At 48.8% G+C, this 26,188-nt stretch overlaps 1 protein-coding gene across 1 annotated transcript in view; it reads left to right on the top strand.

Moving 5' to 3' along the window:
* Nphp4 (nephronophthisis 4) overlaps positions 1-26,188 on the top strand; it is a 99,006-nt gene that overhangs the window by 20,138 nt on the left and 52,680 nt on the right. The window contains exons 4-10 of the mRNA XM_013031596.1: positions 1,208-1,380; positions 2,810-2,874; positions 5,571-5,726; positions 9,065-9,201; positions 12,095-12,273; positions 12,909-13,035; positions 25,618-25,800. Coding sequence (XP_012887050.1) covers positions 1,208-1,380; positions 2,810-2,874; positions 5,571-5,726; positions 9,065-9,201; positions 12,095-12,273; positions 12,909-13,035; positions 25,618-25,800 — 1,020 coding nt within the window. The remainder of the gene's footprint in view (positions 1-1,207; positions 1,381-2,809; positions 2,875-5,570; positions 5,727-9,064; positions 9,202-12,094; positions 12,274-12,908; positions 13,036-25,617; positions 25,801-26,188) is intronic.

The raw sequence follows: 26,188 nt of genomic DNA, 5'->3' as shown, positions 1-26,188 counted from the left end.
TGGGGTGGTCTCCAGGCCCAGCTGGTGGCTCTACACCACACCGCTCCCCTGTGCCCCAGCTCAGTCATCTCCACATGTGTTGCCATGGACACTGAGGTCCTGGGCTGGCAGATGTGACCCTCAGCTCCACCTCTGTCTTCTGTGCCTGACACTGAGTCGCTTTTAATTACAAACAAGTGGGGTACGTTGAATGAGGCAGAAAAACAGGAGCAGAGTGGAAGGAGAGTGCTTGTGTTCTGGGAGATGGATTTACCTCAACTGGCTCACCTCCCACTCTTCCTCTCCCACGAGTGGGGGAGACAGCTGGAGTCAGTGATCCTGTGTTTGCATTTGGGCATGGAAAGGTTGCAAATAGAAGATTTTTTGCTTTTCTTTTTGGTGCTGGTCATGGGTCTTGAGCAAAAAAGCTCAGGGCCAGTGCTGTACTGCTTGAGCCGCATTCCCTATCCTTTTTAGTGGTTAATTGGAGACTTTCCTGCCCAGGTTGGCTTTAAACCCCCATCCTTAGATCTCAGCCTTCCAAGTAGCTAGAATTACAGGTGTGAACACTCGGCACCTGGCTGGAAGACCTTTTAAGATCAATTTGAGTATCATCTACTTGGCTTAGATCCCCCAGAAATCTGCTAATGAGAAGATCTCAAGGTAATTCTCATCATGAAAGACATTGAACTCTGAATTTCCTTAGCAACTAAAGAAATCTCAGGATCCTCCTTAATTGAAGCACAATTAGTTCAGATGGAACTTCATGAACCTTACACCTCAGCTGAGGCTTGGGTATAAGATGTTGAGTGGATGGATATGTTTGCAATGGGTGTATTCTGCCCTGGGCTGATGTCATGGTGCACTTGCCTGGTCTTACCTACCCCTAGGGCAGTGCACAGCTGGGCCAGCTGTTCTTCCTAGAGTTTCTGGGTTCTGTTGATATATATGGAAGTGGAATTTCCAGGGCTGAAGCCCTTGGAGCAGAAGCAGATTGTCTATTCGTGGATATCAGCACCTACAGTAAGAAGCTTTTTGGCCCCACGGGATTACTTCACAGTGCCACCTTCCCAAACATCTGGCTGGAGGACAGTGGTCCACAGGAGGGTACAGGGTGGGTTCTCTGCCCTTGTATTGTGCACATGACAGGGTCTTGCTTCTTCTGCAGCTGTGAGCGCTGGGTCTATCGCCTGGCTCTGCTCAGCCAGCTTGTTTGTCTGTCTTACAGCCCTTCTACTTCCATACGTCTTTAAACCACCCGAACATCGTTGCTGTGGTAGAAGTGGTCACTGAAGGCAGGAGGAGAGATGGCACCGTCCAGATGTTGTCATGTGGGTTTGGAATTCTTCGGATCTTCAACAACAAGCCTGAATCGCCTACCTCTGCTTCCCAGGACAAACGGTGCCTACCTAGTTTTCCATGCTTGGGCGTTTCCCAGCCTCCTGTTGGTGGTGATAGGAAGCCTTAATTTGTTATCACAGCTGTGTGTTTTCATAACAGCCATGCCACGGGATATTTTACTATTTTTGCCTTTTTTATGAGTTTGAACTTAGGACTTTGTACTTATCAGGCAGGTGCTCTCAGTTGATCCATACCCCTAACCCCCCTCCCCCACCCCCTTTTTTTTTCCTTCTTTCACTTCTAAGTAAGCCAAGTTGTTCCTCAGTCTAGAGTGAAGCCTGGCCTTAGCTCTGAGCCTTGCACTGGATGTAGGATGCACGTGGAGCAGTTTCCTGCTCTGTCACTTGTTCCCTGTGGGATCCTAAGCGCAAGGTTCATCTCTCTGACCTACACACACAGCTCTGTTGGTATGCATCTCAGGACTGCTGAGTGCTCAGTAGTGTGGTTTTCACACAGGTGCCCCGGAAGCAGCCAGTGTTCACTCAGCAGATGCTGGCTGAACACCTACTGTGTGCAGGGCTATGTTGAGGCTGTACAGAGAAGGATAAGATCACCCATGGTCCTGCATCACTGACGTTTAGGGCTGATCACTCTTCCCTGTGGGATGTCCTGTGCCTTGCAAGGTGCTGGCTGCATCTCCGACCTGTACACACCATGTGCCAGGAGCAATCCTGTCCAGGTGTGTCAGCTAAAATCTCCCCAGCCAGTGTAATGTGTGCAGTAGAATTCCTGGGGTGGACGCTCCAGGAGCAGAAGCAGCCTGTCTGGTTTCTTGGAGATCAGCACCTGGAGTGAGAAACTCTTTGGCCCTGAGGATTAATTTCTTCAAGCTGCTGTGTTCTCCCCATACACCTGGATGGGGGCAGTGCTCCTCACTGGGGCACAGGCGGAGAGCACTGAGACAGCGTCATCCCTGGGTGGGAACCTGACTCCCACTGCCATGGACATCCCACAGACCTTCCTTCACCCCACCTCTTCCAGCACTGGGGCTTAAACTCCGGGTCTTTCACTCTCACGTGGCTTTTTTGGCCATGGCTGGTACTCTGCCACTTGAACCATGCGTTCAGTCTGTTTTTTTTGCTGGCTAATTGGAGCTAAGAGTTTTGAAGATTTATCTGCCCAAGCTGGCTTCCAACTGTGATTTTCAGATTTCAGCCTCCTGAGTAGGTAGGATGACAGACATGGGCTACAGCGCTCAGCCGTGTTCTTTCCTATAGCTTTCAGAGTTGGGGTACTTCTCTTGGTCTTCTTTTCTAGCTCTCAGTTTTTGGGCTGCAACATGGCAGACTGCTACCCCCATTCTCTTCAGAGGATGGAACTGGCAGTGCATAGAAGGCGCTGGGAGGCCTGAGGTGGTGGGGACAGGGTTCCATCTCCTCTCTAATACCAGATGTGGGAAGTTGACATTGCTTCTGGTTCTCTTTTCCAGGTTGAGGCTGTATCATGGCACCCCCAGAGCCCTCCTGCACCCACTTCTCCAGGATCCTGTAGAGCGTAAGGGTCTGGCCTGGCCTTGACAGCCCTATGTGGGCTTGTGGCTTGCCAGTGTTCTTCTCTTCAGCCCTACCCTGACGTTTTTCTCCTGGTGCAGTTTTCATTAGCTTAGCACAGTTACATAGTAATTACAGATAAGTATGTCATGGGCCTAGAAGGAGGGTACAGTTTTGTGAAGGAGCTTGGGAGGGATGTGGCCCTAGGGTGCCTTGAGGATAATGGCTTTGTTCCCTAGATGAAGCAGTTTCTGCCTATCACCACTAGTGACCAGGAAAACTTTGACTGTGAAGTCACTGGATATTGCCAACATAGCAAAGCCTCCCCAGCTGTGCCCACCGATGGGGAGAGTTCTGTGGAGGCCCTGTGGCCTCCTGTCAGGTCGGCCTGCCCCAGGCTGGGGGATCCTGCTGTTTCTCTGTGGCAGCACCTCCTGAGCAGCCACAGGCATGTTGGCCCCTCTGTTGCCTCCACTGGAGCATGGCAGGAGGGGCTTGTGAGGTGGGGTGGACAAGAAGGGCATCTAGAGGCCCAGTGCCAATGCTGACCTACCCTGGGTAGTGTGGGCAGGGAGAGTGGTATGAGGTAGGTTTGCTTGGGCCAGCAGCCCTCTGTCCTTGAAGATGTGTCCCAGAAGGGAATGTGTATGTCCCTTGCCCTGTGTTGAAATGTCACAGCCCAACCCCTGCCCACCTGAATTTGATATAGGAAAGTTATCAGTCAGGAACAGTTTTATTCAAAAGGTTAGCTCTTAGGTTATTTATTTTTTTTTAGCTGAAATTATCATTAGTCGAGACTTTCTCTCTTGCAGCATCCTTAGACTCAGGGCCTTTAAGGAAGGCCATGGCCTCTGGTGTCCTCCTGACTTGAGGGACTGGAGGGAGGGAAGGGCAGCCTCTCACTAGCAGCCCTTCTGCTCACATCTCTGCAAGTAGATGGAAATGGCGATGGCCTCAATGGCTTCGCTGGGTTCATAATACCAGAAGTCTGAGAAAGTGTAAAGGTTGAGAGGTCCCCCACCTCATGTGTAGCTTGTACAGGTGCACACCTGCCATTGCACCTGGCTCTTGCCCCTCGTTTCCCTCACTGTCCACATGTGCTTCTCCCCTTAACATCCAACCCCTCTCCTTGACCTGCTATCCCACACTTGGCTCGTCCCCTCCACAGTGGCTTAGGTGGCTCTGCAGAGGCCAGGGTCAAGGTGAGACCAGAGTTGAGGTGACACTGGCAGCTGGGGTGGGCTGCTGACGTGGAAGCCTGGCCTGAGCCTCTGAGTAGCTGTTCTTTTGCTAAATTTCTCTCGTTTGCTCTCCTCAGAGCTGCCAGTGTTCTGTCTGGCCAGCCACACAGGTGAAATGCCTTTAAGGGGTATTTTCAAGTAAACAGAGCCTGTGTTTAGAGTTGTTAAGTATTAAAAGGACAGTGTTCATTGATTCCTCTTTCTGATGACCGCAGTAGTTCACATTTTAGTCTGTTTTTTACGGAAGCTGCAGTGAGTGAGATGAATCTGTGATCTTAGCGCTCTGCAGTCCGGCCCCAGCGCCAGACCTGGCCCCGGTTAGCCTGGGAGGTGGCATGGTCAGTCTCACTGGAGAGAGTCGGTCCAGGCTGAGGTGGGCATGTAGAGAGGGTACACGTGTGGTTTCCTCTTCCTTCTGGCTCTGTAGTTCTGAGCTGCCTGCTCTGTACCCCATTTTGTTGCCTGCTTCCTCCCTGCTGAGCCCTCTCCCCAGGGGAGTTTATGCCTGCCAGGGTGAGGATTGTCACATTCTTCTGTCCTCCTGCGCCCCCCACATCACCTCTTCCTGGCCACCCCTCCCGCCAGGGCTTTGCCCAGATCTCTCTTGTGTTTAGACCTTGTCCCTGTGCACCAAGGAAAGCTGGCTGTGTGTTGTGTGTCTGGGCATCAGTCCAGGATTGGCCTTCCTGAGGACATGGCTCCATCTCTGACACTGTCTCCACATCCAGCGCCATCCTGCTCCTTTGTGGGGTCTGATGGATCCCAGTGGAGGCTCAGGAAGGCAGCCTGGGGGGCAGAGTGTCTCCTGTGCAGGGAAACTGCACAGGACTCTGCTCATCCTGTGGAGGGAGAGATAGGATATGTTTGTTTAAAAACAACTTTCATGCCAGGCGCCAGTAGCTCATGCCTGTAATCCTAGCTACTCATGAGGCTGAGATGCGAGGATCATGCTTTGAAGCCAGCCTGGGCAGCAAAGTCCATGAGACTCTTATCTTTAATCACTAGAATGCTGTGGAGCTGTGGCTCAAGTGGTAGAATGCTAGCCTTGAGCACAAAACCTCAGGGACAGGGCCTTGGTCCTGAGTTCGAATCCTAGGACTAGCACAAAATGACAATACAACAATTGCAGAGCCAGGTACACCTATAGTTCCAGCTTCTTGGGAAGTCAGGATGAAAGTATTGCTTGAGCTCACGAGTTTGAGGGTCAGCATAGGCAACACAGCAAGACCCTGTCTTAAACAGGTACACACAAAGACTGAACCAAAGCTTGTCACTGCAGATTTAGACAGGATTGTTAGGCTGGGTTCCTATTACTTTTTGACTGCATTCGCAGAGCAGGTTCTCACTCTCTTTAGGAACACAAGTTTTCAGTTTGTGGAGTTTTCTGTTTAGCTTGTGTTTCTTGGCTGATTTGACTAGAAGTGCCCTGGATTTCAGCTGGCACATGGTGTTCCCCCAGAGAGCAAGCACCTGACGGTGGTGGAGGCCTGCAGCCTGCTGTACACCCTGAGGCCTCATCCGGCCCTGGAACCTGCCTTCCACCTGCTCCCTGAGAACCTCCTGGTGTCTGGTCTGCAACAGATTCCTGGCCTTCTGCCGCCGCATGGGGACATGGGTAAGGCCTGCTTTGATCCTCTCCACTGTGAATCTGTTAGTTCTGGGTCAGATCTTGGAAAGTGTGGGCTCCTCCAGGGAGGTTGGGGGTGGCCAGGCTGGCTGTGTACCCTGTATTGCTAGCAGCATGGCCAGTGGGGTGAGGGGAGAGAAGGCCGCAGTGGAAGCTGTTGCCCAGTCCCTACTGCAAGAATATGTCACAGCCTCACACATCTTTGTCTTTCCTGCAGAGACGCATTCATAGAGCATCTTTCTCATACTGACTGTGCCATGATGTTGTGGCTTCATTAGTATCTCCTTTAGTTGTAAAATGTATGTAACGTAACATTTAACAATTTACCCATTTCAAAGTGGATCATTCTGGGGCATTAAGCCCATTCATCTTGTTTAGGCAGTGCCCACCACTATTCATCTTCTCAAGATGAACCTGTATCCACTAAGCCCATCCCCTTTCTCTAGCCCCAGCACATAGCTTGCTGTCATCTGAGAGACTGCAGTTAGACCTCCTTAGAGCAGTGGGATCCTGTAGTTTTTTTTTTTTTTTTCCAACTGGCTTATCTCCCTTTGCAGAATGTCTAAAGCGTTCACCTATGGAAGCAGGAGTCACAATTTCCTTGCTTCCTTTTTTTTTTTTTTGGTAGGTCGGGGGGCTTGAACTCTGGGCCTGGGTTCTGTCCCTGAGCTCTTCAGCTCAAGGCTAGAGCTCTACCACTTGAGCTACAGCGCCACCTTTGGTTTTCTGGTGGTTAATTGGAGATAAGAGTCTCATGGACTTTCCTGCCTGGGCTGGCTTTGAACCACGATCTTCAGATCTTAGCCTCCTGAGTAGCTAGGATTACATGTGTGAGCCACTGGCGTCTGGCTATTTCCTTCCTTTTTAAAGCTGAATAATATCTCATTGGACAGCTAGACCACATTTGGTCTGTCCAATCATCTGTGAATGTACACGGGGTCACTCCATCTCTTGGCTACTGTGATTTAATACTGTGGTGAGGAAACTGGTTGGAACTTGAGGTCATCATGTTAAGTGCAATAAGGCGAATGTCCATTTTCCCTCATGCAGAATCTAGACTTAGAACAAAGGCGTGAAAGTAAAAGGAGGACTATTTTAGAATGGGGTTATTGGAAGGAGACAGTAGGTGATAGTGAATATGAAGCAAGTGTGTAATATGTGAATGTGAAACTGTCATAGTGAAATCCACTATCTTGTATAATAAATAAAAAGTACAAGAAGCAGAGTTGAGGGCTGGGATGTTTTTCAGTGGTGGAGCACTTGTCTAGAATGAGTAAGGCCATGCATTCAATCCACAGCAAGAAAACAACTTAAAACAAGTTGAAAAATCAATATGCAGGTCAAGTTATAGAAAACTTGCCTATTAGAAAGTGGTTTAAAGATAATTGTTGGTAAATAGAATTAAAAATGTTCATTTTAACTTTTTTTTTTTTTTTTGGTGTCAATACTAGGTCTGGAACTCAGTGCCGGAGCACTGTCCATGGGCAAAGGCTAGCACTTGGCTCAAGGCTGGCACTCCAGCACTTGAGCCACAGCTCCACTTCTGGCTTTTTTGGTGCTTAATTAGAGATGAGTGTCTTGGACTTTTCCTGCTTGGTCTGGCTTTGAACTGTGGTCCTCAGATTTCAACTTCCCGAGTAGCTGGGATTACAGGCGTGAACTATCAGCGCTAGGCTTAACTTACTTTTTTTTTTTTTTAATTGTGAAAATACTGTACAGAGGGGTTACAATTACATGTACAATTACATTTCTTATCAAGCATTGTAACCTCCTCCTTTGTTTCCCCTTCCCATCCCTTCGCATCCTCCCCTGCCGTCCCCCCCCACCAAAGTTGTAAAGTTCATTTTTTGACATAACGACTTGTACATTTCATTGTTGCAATGGGTCCTCCTGTATCCCTGTTTTAACAATTTGTTTTTTCCCTTCCCCTCCACATATACTAACATCATATATAGTGAAAGCAGGGGTTATACCATGGAGGAGGGATATAAAAGCAACAAAGACATAATCTTATTTAACTTACTTTTATATGTACTTTTATATCAGAATAGTATTGGTGAAAACCAGTGAATGTTTTTGTGTCTAGGTATTTTCAGCATAAGGCGAGAAAAAGAAAAAAGCAGGCAAATGTTCTGAAAGTCCTTGAGTTTCTGCCAAGGACTAAGTATGGAAACATAAGAGATTAAATGTAACTATTTTTCCTTCATCACTTTTATAGTTTGATACAGTGAGTCTGCACATCACCTAACCAACCCCAAACTCAGTAATTAAAAAAAAAAACATTGCTAGGAAAACTGATGTACAGAGACTAGATTATTTTTGGAAGCAGAAGTGGTGTGGCTTTTAGAAGTTAACTCTCCAGTGGTGAGATTGGGTCAGTTGTTGTACAGCTAGGGGAGCCCTGTTGGACCTTTTGCATGCCCCAGGGTTCTGCTAGCTGCCCCTCATGACTTGGGCGCTGTAGTTTGGGTCTGGAGTTCTCATGTGGTAAGGGCTTAGTCACCAGCCGGTAGGTGATACGTGAAGGTGGTTGAACCTTCAGGTGGAGACAGGTGACAGAAGCCACCTGCAGGTCCCACGGGTTTCTCTGTTTCTTTAGTTGCACCCACGGGCTTGCGGCTGTTATTAACTGGAATGGTAAGAGAGAAGCGTAGGTGCCTGGACAGGCGTACATTAATCTCAGCGTCTCATGTGAAAGCGGGGAGTGCTGGGGCTGTGTAGAGAGGATTGAAGTGTGATATATAGTACCGAGAATGAAGGGCAGACCCACAGGTTTCCCCACGACCCCATGGTTCCTACGGGGTAGGGCTTCTCTCACCTGGATCCTGCCCTCCCCTGTACCCTGAAGCCCCACAGAGGCTCCTGGAGGGGACAGGACTCCGTTCTTGTGCTGCCAGCCCCATCGTTTCTGCTTGTTGGTGTCATGTGCACATGTGCATTCCTGTGTGTTCCAAGCAGTCCAAGGTGCACGTGCACTGGGACTCGGCACAGCTTTTCCTCCCGTACTCAGTGTTCTTTTAGGGACTCGCTTAGGAAAATTTCTTCTTGGAGGAAGTTCAGATAGAGTTTTGACTGCCAGTGGGATGGGCATTGGTTGAAAGGAGAGTGGTTCAGCCTGGCCTGCCGTGGTTCCGGTGTGCCTCTGCTACCTTCTCGCCTTAAGACCCATTGCCCGTGCTCAGCCTGAGCCGTGTGTGTGTGTGTGTGTGTGTGTGTGTGTGTGTGTGTGTGTGTGTGTGTGTGTGTGTGTGTGTGTGCGCGCGTACATACATACGTATGTGCGCATGCCCTGTTTCTGCTTCTCCTGAGTCTTCTCCCCATTTCAGGTGACGCCCTGAGGAAGCCTCGCCTACAGAAGCCCATCACGTTGCACTTGGATGCTGTCTCCTTCACTCTGGCCCCCTCCCTGGAGAAGTTTGAGGGGGAGCTGCTGGAGCTGCTCACCAGCGACCACTTCCGGGAGGTATGATAGCATAGTTGGGACAGAGCACACTCCTTCCTCCCTTTTTCTGGCTGATGGGGACATTCTTTTTGTCTCTGAATTGTTACAGTCAGCAAGTCTTCCAGGACCTGTTTCCACCTGGGCCAAGATCTCCACAGATACTGAAAGGGGTGGGCAATTTCGGGCGCTGATATCCTGAGGCACTGATGTTAATGTGGAAGGATCATAAACCAGTCCTCATTTTAAAATAAATTATATCACCAGCTCATGCCTATAATCCTTGCTACTCAGGAGGCTGAGGTCTGAGGATTGTGATTTCAAGCCAGCCTGGGCAGAAAAGTCCATGAGACACTTCTTTCCAATAAACCACTCAGAGAAAGCTGGAAGTGGTGCTGTGGCTCAAGTGGTAGAGCACTAGCCTTGAGCACAAAGGGGCTCAGGTATAGCACCCAGGCCTGGAGTTCAGGCCCTAGGACCAGCAAAAAAAAAAAAAAAGAAAAGAAATCATATCACCAAAGATTATGCCCCATATCTACAACGGACTTTTGAGGGTGGGTGGCTCATTTCAGGAGGTGGTTGCAGTCTCAGTCCCGTCTCCTCTTCAGGCAGCTCTGTTCTTCCCCATAGGCATGGCAGTTGTGATTGAGACGCTGCTCTGTGTGTGTCCTTTCTGCTGATGGGCTGACTTCTGGGTTGCACTTAGTTGGGCCATTATCATCCTTTTCTGTGTGTATCTTAAATAGTGTGATCTTGAGCAAGAAGTAAAATCCTGTTTGTGTGTGGGTAGCTGGCAGGTCAGCTGAGGACTTGCTGCTTTTCTGAATTACAGCCTTTGCCGTGTCACGTGAGGTCCTCCATTACTGAAACTGATTTGACTTGCTGTGGCTAAGGGGACCACAGTAGATTTAATGCATAACAGAGGCCTAACGATGTCTATGTCCTTTTGGTTGCTCTTTATCCTCCACCTGTCCTGTTGCTGGAGGGTGAGACCACGTGGCACCCTGCTGTCTTGCCTGTGGTCTACCTAGATCAGCCATCCTAAGCCAGGCAGATGGTCATGTACTCACTGGGGTTTGGGGGGAGTTTGAATCTTGCTCACGTGGCGTGACTTTGGGGTCAGGTGGTGAGGGTGTGGAGCCTGCCTGTCCTTGTTGCTGTAGAGGCTGTGTGTCTGACTGCTCTGGGCCCTCAGGCATGGAAAGCTTTGTGTTACAGTGTTTACCTTCCTCCGTTGGTGACTGTGGCTGGTTTTGGCTGAGTCTGTAATTTTTGCTTCTGGACATTGGGGTAAGGACATGCTCAGGGAAGAGTCTGGGCCCAGAGAACGTTGTATTCACTCTGGTCAAAGTGGTCTTTCAGGGACATCAGTCCAGCTAGCTTCCTTGTCTGAAACCTCTGTGGAGTCTGGCTTCTCACTGCCCTCGACAGACACAGGCATCGCCGTCAGTGAAGGAGATATGTGGCGCTTGGTCTTTGCTGCTCTTCTGACCTCATTCTGAGCTGCACCCATGACCTGTTCATGTGGACTCCTGCTGGGCCTGTGGGCCTTGAACACACGGTTCACCACTGGACTTTTGCCTGCAGATCTTCTTGTGACTTCTTTCAGGTTCCAGGTCCCGGTGCCCATCTGAGTGCCCCTCCAGGAGCCCCTGGCCACGCCACAGGTCATGTCACCTTCCTTCTCACCAGGCCTCTCCCACCATCCGCTGTTTCCCTGGAACACTTTGCTTTCCTCTCTGTTCAGGGCTGCCCTTGCCCTCCTAGGGAGTACCTGTACCACAGGGATAGGGCTGCTGTGCACACATCATGCAGTATACATTAGTGTGTCTGGCCCATGGGGGTTGTGACATGTCGTTGTCATGAGAACGAGTAATGGGATGTGTTGGTTCCCACTCTAGTTGTCTGTGAGGTTGGCAAGTTATTAGTTACATAGGAATATGGGCACGGTGGGGGCTTTAACTCTTCCCACTCTTGACAGCACGGTTGTACATGAACACAAGCATGAATCATAGAAGAGGGTCGTACGACACCCATGCTTTTCGTGTGGGCCTTGCTGTGGTCTTTACTTTCCAGAGCAGGATGGTTGTGTGAAGGCAGGGATGTGTTAACAGTACCATTGTTAAATTTTACATACTCCCATAAAATAGTTTTATTATGTTTTTTACTACCCTTGTATTTTTGTTCCCATCCACCTGGCAGATACTCAGTTATCTCTGTAGTTTTATTTTCATTTTCTGAAGACTAATAGTCTGAATTTAGATCCATTCAGTTCGATTAATGGACAGTGAAGAACACTGGAACACTCAGAGATCATTTTGCAAAGATCACATAATTTAATAAACACTAATAGCCTGGAGGTCTAGCCCTGATCATTTGTTCAAGTCCCCGTTCAATTTCTGTTAAGATGAAACACTTTAATATCCAGTGATCACTTTGGGACAGATTCCATTTTTATTGGTTTATGACTTACTGCCTGAGTATACACTCTGCCCCGCTTCCTCATGGTCTTAGGTCTAGGGTGGACAGAGTTGAGACCTGGCACACTCTGCCTCTGGGCACCACTTGCTCCTGCATCCCTTGTGGGAGGGCATGGGATCACCCATCTAAGCTTGCTGCATCTTGAGAAATGTCAGCTAAGTCTTGGGAAGCTAGTGCGCCTCAGACATGTTGCAGAGAAGGTCATGCTGTATCAATACTGCCGAACTTACCCAGGAAGTGCCTCACAGCTAGCGGCCACCATTGGGTTACACATCTCTCCTTTGCTTGGGCTCATTTATGTGAAGCATCACCTCTGGAAAGTTTGTTACTTATGTCTTGATGTCCTCCCTCTGCTTGCTCACCCACCCTGGCTTTTCCGGTCACCCCACTTCCTGGCTGGATGAGACTCACCCCATCTACCTTGTGCCTCTTGCAGGGCAGTCTGTTGGATGCTGGCTCCTTGGAGGTCCTGGAGCGTCGACTGCATATAGGTGTGCACAATGGCCTGGGCTTTCTGCATAGGCCGCAAGTGGTCGTGCTGGTTCCTGAGATGGATGTGGTCTTGACACGCTCTGCCAGCTTCAACAAGAAAGTGGGCTCCTTTTCTAAGAGCAGGTATTCTCCCTGCATCCCAAGGCCTGACATGGTAAGAGATGGGTGGGGACAGTTGAGAGGTCATGGGACAACACAGCTGCCACATGCCTGGGGTGGGCTTACCATGCAGTGTTCCTCCTTGTCATCTCCCTTTCCTCTTACTTCACTACACCTACTAGGAATAGATCTTAGAGTGGCCCTATTGAACAAAGCCTGTTTTTGTGCAGTGACAGCTTTGGAGTTAGGGCTTTGGGTATTTGCTTGCAGCAGAATCTAGCTGTTCCCTGGCCTTCGTTTCCCAAGTGCCACAGAGCTCCAGTTCAGCATTCCCTGCTGCTCTGTTGAATCCAGTCTCCCCAGTTCCACCCCAGATGCCACAATGGGCCATCATACCTCCCCTCTTGGTGAGGCAGAGGCTGGCCATTCCCTGCAGGAGGCCTGTGACTTGGTGACTTAGCTGTCCTGGCTTACCCTCCTGAAGCCTAGCCCTGGCTTTCTTTCCTCCGCTTCTCAGAGCCCTGGGCAGCATCGCAGTGGTCCTGCTGTGTCTCCAGGCCCCAGGCTGATCTTGGCTGCCATTTGTAGTGGGATGGAGGTGAGACAAGGCAAGATGGGGGCCAACACTCTTCCAAGCTCCTGATTGGTGTTTTTCCCAGCTCTGGAAGCCAGTCTCTCGTTTTGAGAAGCCACCTGCGACTCCCCGAGATGGTCAGTCACCCAGCATTTGCAGTTGTCTTCCAGCTGGAGTACGTGTTCAACAGCCCTTCTGGAGCGGATGGCAATGTGAGATCTCTGTGTGGGTCTGGGGTGGGCATCGTGTGCCAGGGGCAGACCTTGTGGGCGACCTCATGGGCATTGGCACTCTGCTCAGCTGTGTGGATAACAGCGTGGCCTGGGGTTCTATCAGGCAAGCTTTGTGGTAGTCATTTTCCATCTTTGTGATGGCGTGCTCTGCAGCAGCTGGCAGTGGGCACTCACTGTGGTTAATGGGTCATAATAACACTAACTCATAATATTGAATCGATAATTGTATTTGAAAAATGAGGCCATTGTAGTGTATTTTTCATGAGACATTAAGTGTAGTAAAGCTTGAATCTGTGCAAGTAATAAATAGCTTCTTACAGTGAACATTATGTGTATCTACATCATAATTAAGAGAAAGAACTTTAGATTCATTTGGAAGAAATATGGTACATAGACATCATTTACATCACTGATGTGGATTTTTAGGTAATCCCAAGTCATGCAAGTTTTAGATTCAACTTTCTGTTTAAAAAGTCCAATATTGCCAGGTGCTGGTGGCTTACACCTGTAATCCCAGCTGGTCAGGAAGCTGAGATCTGAGGATCACAGTTCAAAGCCAGCACTGGCAAGAAAGTCTGTGAGATTCTTTTCTCTAACTCCCAAAAATGCTAGAAGTAGAGCTGTGGCTCAAGTTGGTAGAACACCAGCCATGGACACAAAAGCTCAGGGCTAGTGTCCAGGCCAGGGCTCAAGCTCTAGGACCTGTACCAAAAAAAAAAGCCAATATCATTTCAATAAGTATGTTAAAGAAGTTTGACAAGGTGTCTTTGGTGCCCTTGCCACCAGCAGTTGTGTCTGAAGAACACAGGGCAGTCATCGGGCCTCAGCCTCTGCAGCAGTGCTCGGCCCATGTGTGCATCTCTAGTGTGTGATTCACACTCTTGGGAGAGAAGACCCAGAGGCAGCGGGCAGACACTCGTGGAGCCAGCCCAGGGTGGCAGCCATGTTAATGAAGTGTGGTCAGTTTTGCTTCACTTATGACTGAGATCGCAGTCTGTACGCAGCCCTGTTTGGACATACTGGCTGGGTGGAACTAGGCCATCTTGGGCTGATTGTGGCTCACTGGGTGATGGAGCTTCAGGGAGCTGGGAAGTTGGTGGGAGACCTGGGCCTCTGGGGTGTGCTTTGTGTGACATCTAGTGCCTCAGGATGGCAGGGGCTGCTGCTCAGAATTGGGAGAGTGTGGCCCTGAAGGGGAACAGGTGCCTGGCACCTTTGTGGGGTCTCAATCTCTCTAGCTGTGTTCCTTACCTTCAATATCTTCTCAGGACTTGGTTTCAGTAGAAACCTGAAACTGAGGTGTCTTACCCTTTAATTGAAATGCTGAGCCAGAGGCAGATAACATTTAGTGGTGGGGGTGTGTGGTGGAACTTGAATCAGCACTTCCCAGCTCAAGATGTAGCTGTTGGAGAAGATGGTAGTGTCCACAATGATGCCAGCCCGGGCTCTTGCTCCTCCCCTGTGGTCTGTCTGTGAGACATGGAAACCACCAGCCACCAGCTTCTCTGTAGGCTCAGGCTGAGGCGGGGACCTCACAGCCCAGCACTGGTTCCTTATGTCTTTAGAGAACATCAACTGGGATGAGGCCTTTTCAGGTGTATTTAAGTATCCCTTGCTTTCCTTTCCCAAAGGCTTTGAGGCCTAGAAGTTTCAGGCATAAACAGAATAAGTGTGCATCAGGCATCAGAAGCTCTTGGCTATAATCCTGGCTATAATCTCAGAAGACTGAGATCTGAGGATTACAGTTTGAAGCCAGTCTGGGCAGGAAAATCAGTGAGATTCTTAATCTTCAATTAATTACCAAAAAAGCTCGAAGTGGAGTTGTGGCTCAAGTGGTAGAGCATTAGCCTTAAGCAATAAAACTCAGGGACAGTGCTTAGGCCCTGAGTTTAAGCCTCAGGCTTAAACAAAAAAAAGCAAGCTGGGTAGTAAAACAAACCCCAAATAGCATCAGCAGTTGCTGACTTATGGGATAATTTGCTTATCTCCACCTTCTCCCACAACCCCTTTTCAATTACTTGGAGGCAAGGTATGAACATAATTTTGTTCTGTAAACACTCCAGCATTTGTATTTTAAGAATGCCTTTTCATTATGGAAAATGTGAACTATAAACAAGGTTGAGAGAAGCTTACGATGGCTCCTGTGTCCCTGATGCTCCTCAGCGTTGGCAACCCAAGCTGCCAGTCTCTGTTCCACCTCTCCTTTCAGCCAAGTGGTCCACTAGATGTCTCCAAAGATGGGTCTCAGGGCTTCCCTGCAAATACCAGAGTCGCAATCCCAAACTAAAGTTTCCTTATCATCAAACACTGAGCTTGCCTTTAGCCATTCCCTCCTCCAGTTGTTCACTTTATCAGAGATGGATAGAGTAAAGTTCATTCCTGTATAGTCACAGTGGATGGGTACCATGCTGTCTCCTTTCTAACGCTTGGAGGGCAAAATGGAGCCGCTTTCTGGCCATTCTTAACTTGGCACTAGGAGCTACACCCTCAAGGCCTGTGTCACTTCTGCATCTTCAGGTTGATCTAGACATGTGGGAGACCAACTGTGTCCAGGAGAATTGCTGACTGAAAACGGTTTAAATTCATACCCATTCACTCAAGGCTGAGTGCATGTTTTTTACTCATAGCAGTTTGTCATCATTAAAAACAAATCTGTACCTGGCATCAGTGCCTCACATTTATAATTCTAACTTCTCAGGAGGCTAAGATCTGAGAATCACACTTCTGGGCCAACAAAATTTCCATACTCTGATCTCCAATTAACCAGCAAAAAGCTAGAAGTGGATGTGTGGGTCAAGTGGTAGAGTGCTAGCTGTGAGCAAAATAGCCAACTTAGAATTTGAGACCCTGAATTCAAGCCCCGGTATTGGTGTGCGTGCACACCTACACACCCTCCCCACACACCATACATACACCCATATACATACCCACTCCTCTGTGGTTGAATATTGCATTTTTATTAGCCAGGCTATCTGTGAAGAGCCCAAGTGTTTCCCACCTGACTGCTTCCTTTCTGGGGCCCTAGGGACGCCCCTGTGCTTTGTCAGATCACATGGAGTGGCCTCTAGACTTCACAGTGTTGGCTGGTTGCTGACTGGTGTAGCACTCCCTGTGTCCTGAGAGTACACCCCACCATGCCCAGCTTGTTGGCTGATGTGGGAGTCTTGCTAACTTTTTACTCAGGTTACCTAAAGCTGCCATCTCTGGATCATTCCTCCTGAGTAGCTGAGATTACAGGTATAAGCCACTGCATCTGGCCTCTGACTGACTTGTATTTTTGGTCATTGGGCTTGAACTCTGGGCCTGAGTACTGTCCCTGAGCTCCTTTTTTGCCCAAGGCTATCGCTCTACCACTTTGAGCCACAGTGCTACTTTGAGTTTTCTGGTGGTTAATTGGAGACAAGAGTCTTACAGAGGGAGAAAAATGAGGGAGGGGGTAATAAGTTTGACAAGAAATGTACTCACCACCTTACTCATGTAACTGTAACCCCTCTGTACATCACCTTGACATTCATATAAAATTAATTATTTTTTTTTAAAGGCCCGTCTTACAGATTTTCCTGCCTGGTCTGGCTTAGAACTGCAATCTTCAGATCTCAGCCTCCTGAATAGCTAGGATTACAGGTGTGAGCCACCAGCACCTGGCTGGTGACTGACTTTTGAAGAGAGATTCTCTTTGTCTCATCATTTTGTTGGTTCAGTTCGGTCCTGCCCTGTTCCAAGCCTTCAGTCTGGCAGGTCTCCATTGTGGTTTGATTCTGAACCAGCGGTTAGGACGCTGCCTCTCACTGCAGACTGTCTCATATCTGCCAGGCTGTGAGTCAGGTGGGCTGCCTTGCCCCGCTGCTGCTCAGGGAGCTAGATCAGTGTTGATTCTTCAGGCAGCAAGGGAATGGCTTCTACCCCAGCCCAAACGATGTTTTAGAAGATGACAGCCCTGCCTTGCTTGTTTGCTGTTTCTTCTAGTCTGTTGCCTTTCCAAGTCTTTGCTTATGTTGAGCTGATGTTTGCCTTCTTGTTTCTTTTAGAGGGAAGATTTGTAGCTAGTAGACTTTGTCACAGTAGAGATGCTTCTGGAATTGATTCCTGTATTCAAATGCTCATTTTGTCTTATCCTTGGGAACTGGCTAAAGGTTTCTGCCATTGTTTGATTCCAGTACTGCTACTATGACTGCTACTCCAGGGACCGACCTGGAGTAGTCACGAGGCTCCAGTACTCGCTTGGGATTGTTCAGGAGAAAACCTTTGCCTTCAGTAGCAGCCTGCCTTTCCTCTTCCAGTGTGTTGTTTATAAATTGTCCTCCTGCTCAGCCAGGGAGCCTGCTCCAGGAGTATCTTCTGTCACGCAGTTGAGAAAGCCAAGATTTCCTATACCTAGGAGCCAGTCAAGTGGGAACAGGTCATTGAGCAGGTGTGCTTAATGGCCCCACCCCTTGAACAGCAAGTACGCCTTGTATTAGGGGTGTGAGTTGAGACTGTTTTGGTTTCTAGGGAGGCATGAGGTCTTAGGAAATTCAGGGGCTCAGATTAAACACACACCACACACACACCACACACACACCACACACACCACACACACCACACACCACACACCACACACACACACACACACACACACACACACACATACACCCCTATACACATACATGTTTTCCATCTGAGACCTGCACAGAGCTACATGTACCTCATGTGAGTTTTGGTTGGTGTGCATACCTGTATACTACCATAATCTGGAGACAGAGCTTCTCCAGTGCTTCTAGAAGTCCCAGCTTCTCTCCAGTTGTTGCTCCCTCTAACCCTTGCAGATTTCGGTCTCTCAGTACTTTATCAGCTTCCTGTGGTTGCCGTGGCCACACACTGGGTGGCTCAAAACAGCAGAAGCTTGTTCTCTCACAGTTCTGGATGCCGGGAGCTTCATGCTATTGGGCTGAGAACAGGGTGACAGTAGAACCGAGCTTCCGGCAAATGCCATGGGGAGAAACCTTCCTGCTTCGTCTAGCTTCTGGAGGCTGCTGGCATCCTTTGGCTTGTGGCCACATCCCTTTAGTCTCCAAGGACAGCACCTTCAGGTCGTATTCTTCTGTCACCTCATTGCCTCTCATAGGAGGACACCTGTCACGGCATTTTTGCCTCTGTGATCAGAGTATTGTTTCCTTTTCAAGATGCCTGGTCACATCTGAGAAGATCCTTTTTTCTTTTAAAGATGTATTACTAGGTTCCAGGTCTTTGGTCTGGGCATGATTGGGGGCTGTTACTGCAATTATAACCACAAGCTGATTTCACCTGCTTCTGACTTTGATCTGGAATGAGTAGTGTAGACCGCTCCCACATGATGCACGGTGGGTTGGCTATTCACCCACACTCACACTGTTCTTCTGTTTTCACTGCTGACGTTTCTCTCATAGGAATTTGTTACTTTGTGCTCAGGATTATGGATAAGGCTGCTCTTGCCCTTAGGCCCGTCTCTGTGGGAAGGTGCTTGTGCTTGGTGGACACTGCAGCCCGTCTCTGTGGGAAGATGCTTGCGCTCAGTAGACACTGCAGCCTGTCTCTGTGGGAAGGTGCTTGTACTTGGTGGACGCTGCAGCCCATCTCTGTGGGAAGGTGCTTGTGCTCGGTGGACCCTGAAGCCTATTTCTGGGAATGTGCTTGAGCTCAGTGGACACTGCAGCCTGTCTCTGTGGGAAGGTGCTTGTGCTCAGTGGATGCTGCAGCCTGTCTTTGTGAGAAGGTGCTTGTGCTCAGTGGACACTGCAGCCTATCTCTGGGAATGTGCTTGAGCTCAGTGGACACTGCAGCCTATCTCTGGGAATGTGCTTGAGCTCAGTGGACACTGCAGCCTGTCTCTGTGGGAAGGTGCTTGTGCTTGGTGGACACTGCAGCCCATCAATGTGGGAAGGTGCTTGTACTCAGTGGACACTGCAGGCCCCTCACTGTGCTTGTGCTCAGTGGATGCCGTGATCTGTCTCTGTGGGAAGATGCTGCACTTCATGGGTGCCGCAGTGCAGAGCTGCTGGGTGTGGTGCTAGGGGTGGGCTGTCTTTAGGGAGTGTTGGATCAGAGCAGATGGCCAGTGCTTTGAAAGTCACAGCTGCTGGTCTTTGGGCTTTTTTGTGTGCTTCTCTTTCTCTCTCTCTTTTAAAAAACAACTATTGATATACCAATTTGTTCATCTTTATGGATGCATTATAGTAAATTCAATACATGCTTTAATCAGATATTCATTAATCAAATCAGGGTAATTACCTCTTCAGCTATGAAGTATTTTATGTTGGAATTTCATACTTTTTTGTAGTCATCTTGAAATATAGATCAGTTGCCCAGTAGCTACCCATCTGCACCAAGGAAGACCCAGGAGTGATTCTCCTCTGTGTTTTGGGGTACCTTCTCCCCTCCCCTGTGCAGGTGGCAGGTATTCCATTCCTTCTTTCTCCAGGTTGACATTCTTGCCAGCCTTTGGTTCAGTCTAACTTTACTAGCCACTCTGTTATGAGCTTGAGCCCCTTCTAGCATCTTTTGGGCAGTTAGAGATAAGAGTCTCATAAACTTTCCTGTCTGAGCTGGCTTCCAACCTTAATCTTCAGATCTCAGTCTCCTGAGTAGCTAGGGTTATAGGCACGAGCCACCAGCACCTGGCTTGCTAGCTACTTTTGTATGTGGGCAGTGGGACTTCATTGTGTTTCTAGTTTGCATTTCTTTGAGCACCTGTGCTGTTGGTTTCTCGTCTATGTGAATTTCACTGTTTATGAACAGTGAAATCTTCCTTTGTCAAGTGGCCATTCCATTGTTTTGTCCATTTTTGTATGGCTTGTTTGTCTTTGTGTTATTGAGTAGGAAGGAAGTTCTTTTACATATGGACAAAAGCCTATGTCAGATGTATTCATGGTGAGTATTTTTTGTAGCCCGCAGCTTGCCTTATTATGCTTTTAATGTTTTACTTGTCAAAAGGAATGTCATGGTAGGGCTTTGCTTTCTTTTATTTAATCCCTTTATTTGGACATGGTGTCGAGAGCTATAGATGATTTGCAGAAACAAAAAAAAAAAATCTATGTGCACAGGTTCTCTGCTGTTGCCCTTGCACTTGCTCTCATGGCTTGCCTTCCCTCTGTGCGCATGCACACATGCATGCCTAGATGCATGTGCCCACTGCACACACTGCTCTGATGCATTGAGGCATATGAGGACAAGCTGCTTGACTTCATACTTTGGGGAGGAAACGCCCCTCCATCTCCTGTCCTGCTTGCCCCAGGCCAGTCTTAGGGCTGTGTGCAATGTCTTTTTAGTCTCCTCAGTATTTCTTTGTCTTTCATGAGTTCATTTTTAAATTTAATTTTTAATTTTGTGCCAGTACTAGGGCTTGAACTCAGGGCCTGAGTGCTATTATCTTAGCTTTTGTTTTGCTCTAGGCTGGCACTCTACCACTTGAGACAGATCCTTGATACTTGGCAAGTTTATTTTTCAATAATGGAGTTTTTTTGTCTTCCTTTTAAAATATTTAAAGAGAATTTGTTTTATTAGGGATTCTCAGGCATTTCCTCATGACTCAAATCAGATCATGGCTGTTTGGCCAGAGCTGTGCTTGAGGAAAGCCAGGCCCTTTGCAGGGTCTCATGTTGGAGGCCCATGAGACTCATCAGGTGGTATTGATTTTGGCCCCCTGGTCCAGTGTGGAGTGATGTCTGCACTGTATGCCACTGTTTTTTTTTTTTTTTTTTGTAATCAGCAGTCTTTGGGTGCGCTTTCTTGGGGCAGATTGATGTTGCTTTGTAGCCCAGGCTGGCCTCAGGCTTGCAATTATCCTGTCTGCACTTCCTCAATGCTGGGATTACAGGTGTGCATGCCGTACCAGCCTGTGAGTGACTCTTCAAAGCATGCAGATGTCTATTCCTACCAGGGAGCAGGCTTTTCCCAGGCCATCATCCATGCCTCTCTCAGGAGCCTTCAGATCTAGGGTTGCCTGCACACCCCTAGGGGGCTCAAGCCCTCCTGATGGTGCAGTGAGTAGCAAGCTGAGGGCCCCTGCTTTTTAAAATTGCTGTTCCTAATTACTGTGGTTGCTCAAGTTTTCTCACTGGCCAGATGGAGTCCCTGCGGGCTGCCCTTGTGTCTGTGTGATGATCTTGTGCTTGGTGTTGAGCATATCACCTTCAGAGTAACAAGGTACTCACTTAGCCTCACCTGTGTCTCCCTGTTCTAGCCTTGGCACTGAGTGTTTCTGTGAGGAGCTGGAATTTTCCATACTCTCGTCTTGTGTGTGTGTGTGTGTGTGTGTGTGTGTGTGTGCTGGTTCTGGGGCTTGAACTCAGGGCTTGGGTACTGATCCTGAGCTTTTTGCGCAAGGCTAATATTCTACCACTTGAGCCACAGCTCTACTTCTGGCTTTTTTGGTGTATAATTGGAGGTAAGTCTTAGACTTTCCTGCCCAGGCTGGCTTCAAACAGTGATCCTCAGAACTCAGCCTCCTGAGTAGTTAGGGTTATAGGTGTGAGCCACCAGTGCCCAACTTGTACTCTGCCTTTTTAAAAATAAATTTTATTTTTATAACATCTCTAGATGGGGCTGGGATGTAGCTCAATGGCAAAGCACTTGCCTAGCAAGCGCAACGTCCTGGGTTCGATCCCCAGTACCAAAAAAAGAAAAGACAAAAAAAAACAAAAAAAAAACATCTCTAGATGTGCAGAAAGATGGTGGTGCTCGTAAGAGAACTGCGTTGTTAGACGTTGATGTTCATCCCAGTCGATGAGCCAGCACTGCTGTCGTGATTAATCGTAGCTCACCCTGTGGGTATCCTTTCCTACTGTCCTTGCCTCCTGCTGCGGTCCCCAAGGGCCACCTCATCTGGCCCTTGTGTCACTCTCTGGGCTCCTCTCAATCAAGATGGCGTCTCACACTTCCCTTGTTTTTGATGGTCTCTGGTTCTTTTGAAAGGAATTGATTGTTTTAGAAATCAAGATCTAGGTGCTGGCATGTCTGCCCCTTAGCCCTGTCTGTGGATACAGTGAGGGACTTTTACATGTGTAAGCACACCTGTCCCTGTGGACTCAAGCTGACACAACGGTAGGAGCGTATGTACACGTTCAGGTGCACACACATACCTACACACACACACACATCATACACTCATGCTACTGGCTCAGTCAGTCCCAACCCTGCCCTGCACAGGGCTGTGCTGTGCCTGACCCTTCCGTGGGCCCTCATGTCTCTCTGGTGATAGTGTGGGCATGTTTTCTCAGTCACAACTGCTTCATCCATGCTCCTGTGGGTGTGGTGATGTTATTCACATGTACCATTGCTGGCACCTCCTACTTGTTTGCTTTCAATTTTATTGTTCCCACCACAGCCTTTTACTCTATGTTTTTGAATACATATAATGCTAAACATGCTTTAAAAAGATTTAAGGTTAGATTTGTACAAAAGGTTACCTTGGAAAAAAGTGAATCTCTACAGTTCTTTCTGTCCTGCTGTTCCCTCCCTCAGAGACAACCAGGTCCTCTTTTCCTGCTCTTCGCCCCAGGCTGCTGTTTGTGAGCATAGCCAGGTTTATGTGTGTTTTCTTGGTGCTCCCCTCTGCTGTGCTGGGTGACCAGCTGTGTGTGTGTGTGTCTATGCCTTATCCATCTTGGGGACCCCTCCCTCCTGTCTCCGGCCCTCATCTATGATGCTGCGGTTGCAGGTTGAAGCCAGCTTAGGCAGGAAAAGTTTGTGGGACTCTTACCTCCAATTGACCACTAAAAAGAAAGGCTGGAGGAGCTGTGGGTCAAGTGGTAGAGCACTGGCCTTGAGCAAAAAACCTAAGGGACAGCACTCAGGCCCTGAACTCAAGCCCTAGTACTAGCGTGCGCACACACACACACACGCACGCACGCACGCACGCACGCGTGCGCGCGCGCAAAAAAAAGCCAGGTGGGGTTAATTTGGTAGTTTTCCTTTTAGTTTACATAAATTCAAATTCTTGGTTAGGGTAAGAAATTAAAAATAGCTTTCATTTATTTAAGATATAGTTTTATCATGTTGCCCAGGGTAGCCTTGAACTTGGGGTTCAAATGATCCTCCTATTTTTTCTCCAGTAGCTGGAACTATAGGGATATACTACTGCATCCAGCTAGCCAGTCCAGTCTTAACCACCAGAATTGGCTAATAGTAGGACCAGTAGGAGCCTACTGAACAACTCTTGCTCTTGCTCTACCCATATGCTTGGGTGCCCTTGGCCTTTTCCTTAGAGCTCAGGGCTTAGGAGAGGTGCCTCTGTAGACTGGCAGTGGGGGAGAGAGGCGAGTAGCTGGCATGTGATTGCCACCAGGCCCTGGTCATCCCATTGAGGGCTTGGATGGTGGTCAGTAACTCAAAAGTCATCTCTTTTTGCTAAGGCTGTTTGGGCAAAAGCCAGGAAAAATGGATTTTTTTAAAACATAACAGATTTATATTGACAGAGAACCAAAAACTTGAGAAAGAATAGTAAAATTGAGAAATTAGATATTGGAATCACCTCATTGGAACAAACGGAGCCAGAAGGTGTTGCACAAATAGTACAAGTGCTTGGATTAGGGTTTTATTTTTGATCCTGTCATGAGCATCTCTGTGTTGGAGGAGACAGCTGTTCCCAGAGTCGTCCAGACGGTCCTGATTTCTGAGAGGGGCTCAGAGCTAGTTTTCCTATTCCATTTGTAGTAATTTCATTTTCATAAGGCAGCAGATTCATGTCTTCCCACCGCTGCACCTGCTCGGCACCTCTTGTGATCCAGCAGCCAGCCAGCAGTGGCTCAGGGTGGAGGCGGAGGCTGTTTTCATTGGATAGGTGTTTCAGTTTCTTTAGACTTTCTGCTGGAGATCCCAGGGTGTAGATGTTCATTTATTGAGTGACTCACCCTGGGCAGAGGGACTAGTGTGGTGGCATCCTAACCCACAATCTAAAGTCTGGCCATGGGAGGGACCAGCCCAGGCCCTGCTGAGGTCCAGATACAGGCTGGAGAGACACTGTTCTGCAGCTTGTATGTCCATGAAAGTCTGGATGTAGACTATAGTGGGATAAGATGTCATCTTTGAGGAGCAGTCTGAAAGACTGCCTTGGGTAAAACAAGGATTATTCCTTTTCCTGTGTTCAGATTGGCCTGGCACACACAACTGCAGGTTTGCCCAGGAGAGGTGTCTGCATCAGATCCTAGCCTTCTAGCGGCTAGGTGTGAGTGTGTGTGTTTGCCTTGGGGTCCAAGTGTTTGGACAGTGATGGTGGCATGGCCACTCCTCGTCTCCATTTGGATGAGCAAGGTGTGTGTGGCTGTTGGCTACTTAGAGTCTTGTCCTTGGTGCTGCTTGTATTCACTTGCAGTGCTGTCTCTGTGGTATGTCCTTCCTTGCGGATGACTCTGCTGGCGTAGGCAGGCATGGTTCTGCCCTGCCAGGTGGGGGAGGCTGTCTTTCAGGTTGTCTCCTCCCTCTGACCACATCACAGTGAGAACTGGTGTGGGTGCCTAGGTTTATGCCTGTGGAGGCCTTGACTCCGCCCAGGGGCAGGGAGCCAGCCTCCTTGTCTTGCGTTCCTCCCCCTGGGACCACTGCTGCCCATGAAGAAAGGCTGTTTACTACCAACTGCCACACGGATGTTTCTTCTGAGTAAGAGACCCTGGAGGCTTAGAGTCCTGGGGCAAAAGCAGACTGGGCCTGCTTCTTCTTGGGGCACTTGTAGACCATGGGCTCTGGGCTGGTCTCTGCAGGGCTCACCCTGTCCCAGTCTGGCCCAGTATTTTCTGTACCCACAGCCCTCTGATGTTTCTGTCTTCCTGATGTGAAATGTGGCAGGGACATCAGAGATGCCCACTCTGAATGGCACATTCCCTCTCTGAGTGGTAACTAGCACACTCTGCAGGGTGGTGCATCATAGGCTCGTTGCCCAGCCCATGTGGCCCTGCAAACACCTGGAGCTCAGTTGCATTCTTACTTTTTTTAAAAAAATAAAAAGCATAAAAGTGGCAACTTTCAAATACTTTGCTGAGTCAAGCCCTTGAGCCCTGCTTGGAAAATGACTCTTGAGGTGTAGCTGCTAACCAAGGCTTTTCCCGGCTCCTATTTCTCTCACCTGGCCGGTGACAGGGGAGGGCAGGAAGGAGGAGGGTATCACATTTGATATGATAGCTTCCCAGTTTCCAACAAAGCCACATAGAAGAAATGTATCACTGTATGCTGAAAGTTTCCTAAAACTGAAATCCACCCACGTTCAATGTTCATTGTTCTGCAAAGTTCATTATAGAGTCATAGCCTTTTCCTGATGCATTTAAGGAGAAGTTGGCACTGTACAGAGAGCTTATTGACCTGCAGGAAGATATAGATGGTTGAAACAGGGTTGGCCTCGAAGGGGTAAGCCTCTGACATCTTGAGCCAGGACAGGAGACTAGTGTAGAAGAAAAGGGGCTATGTGTACTGAGAGCACCAAAGTCCTGCTCCTGCCCCTCTTCCTTCTTTTGTCAATGAAACACTTGCCACACAGAGCTACCGTTGAGTTAAGTGTGAGCCCCGGCTGACTGGCTCGTGGTAATTCATACGTGGATGTGCTTTGCTCCATTGCAGGGAGCGTCGGCCACCTCCTTGTCCAGCTTGGCGTGCATGCACATGGTTCGCTGGGCCGTTTGGAACCCTGTGCTGGAAGGTGGCTCAGGCAGGGTGACCTTGCCCCTGCAGGGTGGGATCCGGCCCAACCCCTCGCACTGCCTGGTCTTTCGGGTGCCTGCAGCCAGCATGGGCTCTGAAGAGGTAAGCCCTCAGATCCTTCCGGTGTCGGCCCTTCTCGGTTGCATGGAGCAACTCCACTCATTTTCAGAACACAGCAGCTCATTGGTGGGCAGGCTGTTTCATCCGGGGATGCGTCCTGAAAATGGCAATTTGAGAAGTGGGTCATGGTCAGTGTTGCCATGGATCTCATCGCGTCCGGCTCATCTCTCCACCCTGGGGTCTTTGGCTGGGTTGTGTTGTGCTCACTGTTTTGTTTACACTCTGCCCACCCTCTGGACCTCAGTGTTCTTAGCTGTGTATGGAGTAGCAGGCCATAGCAGAGAGGCTTAGGTTGAAAACAAAACACCAAACTAACAAACCCAGGCACCATTAGCTCATGCCTATAGTCCTGGCTACTCAGAAGACAGAT

The sequence above is a fragment of the Dipodomys ordii genome, unplaced genomic scaffold (genome assembly GCF_000151885.1).
Source record: "Dipodomys ordii isolate 6190 unplaced genomic scaffold, Dord_2.0 Scaffold6, whole genome shotgun sequence".
Taxonomy (NCBI): Eukaryota; Metazoa; Chordata; class Mammalia; order Rodentia; family Heteromyidae; genus Dipodomys; species Dipodomys ordii.
This window is presented reverse-complemented; position numbering and strand designations above follow the sequence as displayed.